This window comes from Pleurodeles waltl, chromosome 1_1 (assembly GCF_031143425.1).
Source record: "Pleurodeles waltl isolate 20211129_DDA chromosome 1_1, aPleWal1.hap1.20221129, whole genome shotgun sequence".
Lineage (NCBI taxonomy): Eukaryota > Metazoa > Chordata > Amphibia > Caudata > Salamandridae > Pleurodeles > Pleurodeles waltl.
Window position 1 is genome coordinate 10,545,578 of NC_090436.1, and position 9,201 is coordinate 10,554,778.

At 54.0% G+C, this 9,201-nt stretch overlaps 1 protein-coding gene across 1 annotated transcript; it reads left to right on the forward strand.

The window, feature by feature from the left end:
• The first annotated feature begins 711 nt into the window (after positions 1-711).
• On the forward strand, positions 712-8,997 carry LOC138252822 (nanos homolog 1-like). The gene is made up of 2 exons (XM_069205773.1): positions 712-1,334; positions 7,439-8,997. The coding sequence occupies exon 2, from the start codon at positions 7,456-7,458 to the stop codon at positions 8,221-8,223; it is 768 nt and encodes a 255-aa protein (XP_069061874.1). The 5' UTR covers positions 712-1,334; positions 7,439-7,455; the 3' UTR covers positions 8,224-8,997.
• The last annotated feature ends 204 nt before the right edge of the window (positions 8,998-9,201 follow it).

Genomic DNA, 9,201 nt, shown 5'->3' on the forward strand with positions numbered 1-9,201 from the left:
GTGTGTTTTTGTGTCTGTGTGGGTGGGTGTGCATATGTGTGTGATCTGTGTGTGTGTGAGTGTGCTTTTTGTGCCTGTGTGTGTGTTTTTTTGTGTCTGTGTGTGGGTGGGTGTATACGTGTGTGTGGTTTGTGTTTGGTTTTGTGTGTGTGTGTGTGTGTGTGTGTAGTTTTTGAGTGCGAGTGTGCGTTTTGTGCCTGTGTGTGTGTTTTTTTTTGTGTGTGTGGTTTGTGTGTGGTTTTGTGTGTGTGTGTGTGGGTGTGTGTGTATACGTGTGTGTGGTTTTGTGTGTGTAGTTTTTGAGTGTGTGTGTGCGCTTTTTGTGCCTGTGTGCGTTTTTAAGCAATCTCTACCACCTGCCCCCACTTCATGGCACTGCCCACTTCTCTGAAACCTCTGCACACAATAAACTCACTGACACGAGAGAGCTGTGTTCTTGCAGAACAAAAGCAGACAAAACCTGAAAGGAAGATGGTGAGATCGGTCAATTTTCCTCCTGGAGAGAGCTGACACCTTAAAGCGTCAGGCACTGAACACGCACCGGCCTGGCCCTGATCACACACCATGGGCATGAACGCGGCTCCGGGTCCAGAGGTCCGCGCCGGGGTTTCCACCCACCCACAGGGATGCTGGCAGAGACGGACCCTCTGTGAGTGAGCGCAGCCACACCCCCTTCTCTGAAAGCAGATCAGTCGACACCTCCTCCCTGGCACAGAGAGGGTCTGTAGAGGCAGCCGAGGAGGGCTGAGTCACACACTGGGGCACCGAGAGGAGCCAGCCTGGACTGTGGAGGGAAGGAGAGGGCTGCGCAGCACATCCCTGTGGAGGGCATCACACACCTGGGAGGAGAGTGGAACTGAAGGAGCCCAGCCTGGAGGAGGTGTGTGGGGGGCATCACTGTGTGGAGGGCATCACACACCTGGGAGGAGAGTGGAACTGAAGGAGCCCAGCCTGGAGGAGGTGTGTGGTGGGCATCTCTGTGTGGAGGGCATCACACACCTGTAACGAGAGTGGAACTGAAGGAGCTCAGCCAGCAGGTCTGTAGTGGGCATCATTGTGTGGAGGGCAGCATAAACCTGGGAGGAGAGCGGAGCTGAAGGAGCCCCGCCTGGAGGAGGTGTGTGGTGAGCATCACTCTGAGGGGGGCAGCACACACCTGTAACGACAGTGGAAGTGAAGGACTCCAACCTGCAGAGGAGTGTGTAGGGTGGGCACCACTGTGCGGAGGGCTGGGCACACCTGGGAGGAGAGCGGAGCTGAAGGAATCCAGCCTGGAGGAGGCGTGTGGAGGGCATCACTCTGGGGAGGTCAGAAAACATCTGCAAAATATTGAGGTAAGAGATTTGCGGCGTGGAGAGCATCACACACCTGGAAGGAAAGAAGGTGCAGACTGGAGCAGTAGTGTGGAGGCCAACAGAGGTGTGTGGGGCTAGCAGAGGTGTGGGGGGGGGGGGCTAGCAACGTTTTGTGTGGTGCCAGCAGAGGTGTGTGGAGGCTAGCAGAGGTGTGTGGAGGCTAGCAGAGGTGTGTGGGGCTAACAGAGGTGTGTGGGCTAGCAGAGGTGTGTGGGGCCAGCAGATGAGTGGGGGCTAGCAGAGCTGTGTGGGACTAAGAGATGTGTGGGGCTAGCAGAGGTGTGTGGGGCTAGTAGAGGTGTGGAGGCCAGCAGACGTGTGTGGGGCTATCAGAGGTGTGTGGAGCCCAGTAGATGTGTTTGGGGCCACCAGTGGTGTTAGGGACTAGCGGAGTTGTGCGAGTCTAGCAGAGTTATGGTGGACCAGCAGAGGTGTGTGGGACTAGCAGAGGTGTGTGGGGCTAGCATAGGTGTGGGAGGCAGCAGATGTGTGTGGGGCTAGCAGAGGTGTGTGGAGCTAGCATAGGTGTGGCAGGCAGCAGATGTGTGTGGGGCTAGCAGAACTGTGTGCGGCTAGAAGTTGTGCGTGAGGCTAGCAGAGGTGTAGAGGACAGCACAGGTGTGTGGGGCTACCAGAGGTGTGTGGGCTAGCAGAGGTGTGTGGGGCTAGTATAGGTGTGGGGGCTAGCAGAGGAGTGGGGGCTAGCAGAGTGGTGTGCGTGGCCAGCAGAGGTGTGTGGGGCTAACAGAGGTGTGCGGAGGCCAGCAGATGTGTGTGGGGCCAGCAGAGGTGTGTGGGGCTAGTAGAAGTGTGTGGGGCTAGCAAAGTTGTGGTGGACCAGCAGAGGTGTGTGGGACCAGCAGAAGTGTGTGGGGCTAGCAGTCGTGTGTGGGGCTAGCAGAGGTGTGGAGGCCAGCAGAGCTGTGTGTGTGGCAAGCAGAGGTGTGTGTGGCTGACAGAGGAATGTGGAGGCCAGCAGATGTATGTGGGGCAAGTAGAGGTGTGTGGGACTAGCAGAGGTGTGTGGGGCTAGCAGAGTTGTGGTGGAACAGCAGAGGAGTGTGGGGCTAGCAGAGTTGTGGTGGACCAGCAGAAGTGTGCGGGACTAGCAGAAGTGTGTGGGGGCAAGCAGTGGCGTGTGGGGCTAACAGAGGTGTGTGGAGGCCAACAGATGCATGTGGGGCCAATAGAGGCCAGCAGAGATGTGTGGGGCTAGCAGAGTTGTGGTGGACCAGCAGAGGTGTGCTGGGCTAGCAGAGGTGTGCAGGGGCAGCACAAGTGTGTGGGGCTAGCAGAGTTGTGTGTGGAGGCCAGCAGAGGTGTGTGGGGCTAGCAGAGGTGTGGTGGACTAGCAGATGTGTGGGGGGCCAGCAGATGTATGTGGGGCAAGTAGAGGTGTGTGGGACTAGCAGAGGTGTGTGGGGCTAGCAGAGTTGTGGTGGACCAGCAGAGGAGTGTGGGGCTAGCAGAGTTGTGGTGGACCAGCAGAAGTGTGCGGGACTAGCAGAAGTGTGTGGGAACAAGCAGTGGCGTGTGGGGCTAACAGAGGTGTGTGGAGGCCAACAGATGCATGTGGGGCCAATAGAGGCCAGCAGAGATGTGTGGGGCTAGCAGAGTTGTGGTGGACCAGCAGAGGTGTGCTGGGCTAGCAGAGGTGTGCAGGGCCAGCACAAGTGTGTGGGGCTAACAGAGTTGTGTGTGGAGGCCAGCAGAGGTGTGTGGGGCTAGCAGAGGTGTGGTGGACTAGCAGATGTGTGGGGGGCTAGCAGACACCAGAGGCCAGAATATCACGCAAGGGAGAGGAATGAGAAGGCCCAGTGAGGGTAATTAGAATTTGAGGAGGGACATGGAGACTGATTGAACAGTAGTAGAGCTAGAGGAGGGACTATGGAGAGGCAGTGAGGAGGAGTAGAACTAGAGAAGGGACTTCACAAGTGCAGTGAGGAGGACTAGAACTAGAGAAGGGACTTTGCAAGTGCAGTGAGGAGGAGTAGAACTAGAAGAGGAACTTCACAGATACAGTGAGGAGTAGAACTAGAGGAGGGATGTCACAGGTGCAGTGAGGAGGAGTAGAACTAGAAGAGGGACGTCACAGGTGAAGTAAGGAGTAGAACTAGAGAAGGGACTTCACAGGTGCAGTGAGGAGGAGTAGACCTAGAGAAGGGACTTTACAAGTGCAGATACGAGGAGTAGAACTAGAAGAGGGACTTTACAAGTGCAGTGAGGAGGAGTAGAACTAGAAGAGGGACTTCACAGGTGCAGTGAGGGGGAGTAGAACTAGAAGGGGGACTTCACAGGTGCAGTGAGGGGGAGTAGAACAAGAAGGGGGACTTCACAGGTGCAGTGAGGAGCAGAACTAGAGAAGGGACTTCACAAGTGCAGTGAGGAGCAGAACTAGAGAAGGGACTTCACAAGTGCAGTGAGGAGGAGTAGAAGTAGAGAAGGGACTTTGCAAGTGCAGTGAGGAGGAGTAGAACTAGAAGAGGGACGTCACAGATGCAGTGAGTAGGAGTAGAACTAGAGGGAAGTCACAGGTACAGTGAGGAGGGCTAGAACTAGAGGAGGGACGTCACAGGTGTAGTGAGGAGGAGTAGAACTAGAAGAGGGACTTCATAGGTGCAGTGAGGAGTAAAACTAGAAGAGGGGCTTCACAAGTGCAGTGAAGAGGAGTAGAACTAGAGAAGGGACTTTGCAAGTGCAGTGAGGAGGAGTAGAACTAGAGAAGGGACTTTGCAAGTGCAGTGAGGAGGAGTAGAACTAGAGAAGGGACGTCTCGGGTGCAGTGAGGAGGAGGAGTAGAACTAGAGGAGGGACATCACAGGTGCAGTGAGGAGGGGTAGAACTAGACTAGGGACGTCACAGGTTCAGCGAGGAGGAGTAGAACTAGAAGGGGGACTTCACAGGTGCAGTGAGGAGTAGAACTAGAGAAGGGACTTCACATGTGCAGTGAGGAGGAGTAGACCTAGAGTAGGGACGTCACAGGTGCAGTGGGTAGGAGTAGAACTAGATGGAATACACAGGTTCAGTGAGGAGGAGTTGACTTATATAAGGGACTTTACAAGTGCAGTGAGGAGGAGTAGAACTGGAGAAGGGACTTTGCAAGTGCAGTGAGGAGAAGAACTAGAGAAGGGACTTTGCAAGTGCAGTGAGGAGGAGGAGAACTAGAGAAGGGACTTTTAACGTGCAGTGTGGAGGAGTAGACCTAGAGAAGAGACTTTGCAAGTGCAGTGAGGAGAAGGAGAACTAGAGAAGGGACTTTGCAAGTGCAGTGAGGAGAAGTAGAACTAGAGAAGGGGCTTTACAAGTGCAGTGAAGAGGAGTAGAACTAGAGAAGGGACTTCACAGGTGCAGTGAGGAGGAGTAGAACTAGAAGAGGGATGTCACAGGTGCAGTGAGGAGGAGAAGAACTAGAGAAGGGACTTCACAGGTGCAGTGAGGAGGAGGAGAACTAGGGAAGGGACTTTGCAAGTGCAGTGAGGAGGAGTAGAACTAGAAGAGGGATGTCACAGGTGCAGTGAGGAGGAGTAGACCTAGAGGAGGGACATCACAGGTGCAGTGAGAAGGAGTAGAACTAGAAAAGGGACTTTGCAAGTGCAGTGAGGAGGAGGAGAACTAGAGAAGGTACTTTGCAAGTGCAGTGAGGAGGAGGAGAACTAGAGAAGGGACTTTTAACGTGCAGTGTGGAGGAGTAGACCTAGAGAAGAGACTTTGCAAGTGCAGTGAGGAGGAGGAGAACTAGAGAAGGGACTTTGCAAGTGCAGTGAGGAGGAGGAGAACTAGAGAAGGGACTTTTAACGTGCAGTGAAGAGGAGTAGAACTAGAGAAGGGACTTCACAGGTGCAGTGAGGAGGAGTAGAACTAGAAGAGGGATGTCACAGGTGCAGTGAGGAGGAGAAGAACTAGAGAAGGGACGTCACAGGTTCAGCGAGCAGGAGTAGAACTAGAGAAGGGACTTCACAGGAGCAGTGAGGAGGAGGAGAACTAGGGAAGGGACTTTGCAAGTGCAGTGAGGAGGAGTAGAACTAGAAGAGGGATGTCACAGGTGCAGTGAGGAGGAGTAGACCTAGAGGAGGGACATCACAGGTGCAGTGAGGAGGAGTAGAACTAGAAAATGTACTTTGCAAGTGCAGTGAGGAGGAGGAGAACTAGAGAAGGGACTTTGCAAGTGCAGTGAGGAGGAGGAGAACTAGAGAAGGGACTTTTAACGTGCAGTGTGGAGGAGTAGACCTAGAGAAGAGACTTTGCAAGTGCAGTGAGGAGAAGGAGAACTAGAGAAGGGACTTTGCAAGTGCAGTGAGGAGAAGGAGAACTAGAGAAGGTACTTTGCAAGTGCAGTGAGGAGGAGGAGAACTAGAGAAGGGACTTTGCAAGTGCATTGAGGAGAAGTAGAACTAGAGAAGGGGCTTTACAAGTGCAGTGAGGAGGAGTGGACCTAGAGAAGGGACTTTGCAATTGCAGTGAGGAGAAGTAGAACTAGAAAAGGGACTTTGCAAGTGCAGTGAGGAGGAGTAGAACTAGAGAAGGGACTTTGCAAGTGCATTGAGGAGAAGTGGAACTAGAGAAGGGGCTTTACAAGTGCAGTGAGGAGGTGAAGACTCAGAGAAGAGACTTTGCAAGTGCAGTGAGGAGAAGTAGAACTAGAGAAGGGACTTTGCAAGTGCAGTGAGGAGAAGTAGAATTAGAGAAGGGGCTTTACAAGTGCAGTGAGGAGGAGTAGACTTAGAGAAGGGACTTTGCAAGTGCAGTGAGGAGAAGTAGAACTAGAGAAGGGACTTTGCAAGTGCAGTGAGGAGAAGTAGAACTAGAAGAGGGACTTCACAGGTGCAGTAAGGAGGAGTAGACCTAGAGAAGGGACTTTGCAAGTGCAGTGAGGAGAAGTAGAACTAGAAAAGGGACTTTGCAAGTGCAGTGAGGAGGAGTAGACGTAGAGAAGGGACTTCGCAATTGCAGTGAGGAGTAGTAGACCTAGAGAAGGGACTTTACAAGTGCAGTGAGGAGGAGTAGACCTAGAGAAGGGACTTTACAAGTGCAGTGAGGAGAAGTAGAACTAGAGAAGGGGCTTTACAAGTGCAGGGAGGAGAAGTAGAACTAGAAAAGGGACTTTGCAAGTGCAGTGACGTGGAGTAGACCTAGAGAAGGGACTTTGCAAGTGCAGTGAGGAGAAGTAGAACTATAAAAGGGACTTTGCAAGTGCAGTGAGGAGGAGTAGACCTAGAGAAGGGACTTTGCAAGTGCAGTGAAGAGAAGTAGACCTAGAGAAGGGACTTTACAAGTGCAGTGAGGAGGAGTAGACCTAGAGAAGGGACTTTGCAAGTGCAGTGAGGAGGAGTAGACCTAGAGAAGAGACTTTACAAGTGCAGTGAGGAGGAGTAGAACTAGAGAAGGGGCTTTACAAGTGCAGTGAGGAGAAGCAGAACTAGAGATGGGGCTTTACAAGTGCAGTGAGGAGGAGTAGACCTAGAGAAAGGGACTTTGCAAGTGCAGTGAGGAGAAGTAGAACTAGAGAAGGGACTTTGCAAGTGCAGTGAGGAGGAGTAGAACTAGAAGAGGGACTTCACAGGTGCAGTGAGGAGGAGTAGACCTAGAGAAGGGACTTTGCAAGTGCAGTGAGGAGAAGTAGAACTAGAAAAGGGACTTTGCAAGTGCAGTGAGGAGGAGTAGACCTAGAGAAGGGACTTCGCAAGTGCAGTGAGGAGGAGTAGACTTAGCGAAAGGACTTTGCAAGTGCAGTGAGGAGGAGTAGAGCTAGAAGAGGGACTTCACAGGTGCAGTGAGGAGGAGTAGACCTAGAGAAGGGACTTCGCAAGTGCAGTGAGGAGGAGTAGGCTTAGAGAAGGGACTTTACAAGTGCAGTGAGGAGGAGTAGACCTCGAGAAGGGACTTTGCAAGTGCAGTGAGGAGGAGTAGAGCTAGAAGAGGGACTTCACATGTTCAGTGAGGCCTAGAAGATGAACTGTTGAGGCACGGGGGAGTCTGGGAGGAGGACTGTGGAAGTGCAGTAGGGTCCTACCAAAAGGACTGTAGTTGGGTGAAGCAGGCACCCGTAGTGACAGACTGACTTCCCACATTCTTTCTCCTTCCAGGGGCTGTGGAAAACATCATGGATTTCCTCAACCACAGTTTTTTGGACTCTGGGAGCTCCTACGACTACACCTTCAACTTCTGGAACGACTACCTGGGACTATCCACTCTGGTCGGCAGTAAAAGCCCGGTGGCCAGCAGCGGCCCATCCAGCCCGCTGCCTCCGCACAGCCCCAACGCCATCACTGAGTCGCTGAAGGCCACCCTAGGCCTGGAGGACCCAGCTTCAGCTCCGTGCACCTGCGGTCTGGTACCAGGTCGCGGCGGGGAGGACTGCAGCTGCCACCCGGATGCCCCTCCTGCTGACCGCTGCTTCGCTGTGGGCACCCACTGCCACCGCCCCTTCCTCACCACTGAGCAGCCGCAGCACTGCAGCTATTCCCCACCGGGCTTTGGCCCAACGGGCGGCGGCCTGGAGCTGTACGTGGAGCGGAAGACGCTGCTTAGAAAAGCAGGCGGCCTGGCGGGAGGACGGCTCAAGCCGGAGCCCAAGATCTGCGTCTTCTGTCGCAACAATGGCGCCCCAGAGGAGGTGTACGGGTCCCACGTGCTCAAGACCCCAGACGGTGCACGTGTGCTCTGCCCCATCCTGCGGGCCTACACCTGCCCGCTCTGCAGTGCCAATGGCGACAGCGCCCACACCATCAAGTACTGCCCGCTTTCAAAGGACCAGGCCCCACCCCAGCAGCAGCTGCCACAGCCCCCCTACCAGCAGTACCAGCAGTATCACAGACTACTCAAGGGGGGGCGCGGACTGGGCGGGCAGAGGAGAGTCAAAATATTCTAATCACAGGCTGGGCCCCACCATCAAGGGCCAGAGATCCGAGGGTCCAGATGCAGGAGAGCTCAGGGTTGTGGACTAAATTAGTTATTTTAACAGAAAAATGTATGCCAAGTTCGGTATTTCGTGAAGTCAGTGGGTCTGAATAAGGAAACATGGAGTGGAGGGGCACTTTGAAATGCGTGAGACTCACCCCCAAAGAGTGACACTAGAGATCGCCACAGGCTGCTCAGAGATGTCTAGACACGCCTCAGTGATGAAGAGCAGTGAATTACCACGCCAAAAGGGTGCTACAGAGGGAGGGCCAGGAACCCATCTCAAGGTGTCTGCAACAGCATCTGGACGCATTTCACCGCTCTCAGCCCCACAAAGAACCTCCCAAAGACTCGGACCCTGCAGTGCACCTCCAAGCATCACTTCTACCTCCCTGCCTCACCCCCATGCAGTCACCCCGCAACGTAGGGAGGCAGCGCTTAGAAGCAGGACAGAGTCATCTCACCCGCCAAGTGGAACCAAACGTCACCCACTGCGCGAGAGTAAAAGGGCGCCTTTCACTGATGAATGTGTGAATGACTGCCGACACCCCCCACAACCACAAGCACACACACAGATGAAACAAGCACGTATGCCCTCTGAGGTTCAACCAACCACCTGTGTGCGCAACGTAACCAACTCTTCGGACGCGACGTATGGGAACCTCAGTGATGCCTCCTCCAATGCTCTCAAGGCGCCCCGCTTTTGCGCACAGTTGTGGAGCTCGAGACCCCCGATTCGACTCCTAAAACATAAAAAAAATAGACCCTGGGGCGTCCAGGTAAGGGGGTAAGATGGATCCCTCCAAAAATACCACGTGCACGTAGGACAAGGAAATGCACCTTCCAGAAGTTTCTACGGCGCTCGAGACTCCACGAGCCGTGTGGGGGGCACTGTACCCCCTCTCAACAGGTCCTTAAATCACCCGAAGATGCCATGTCCAGCGGAATC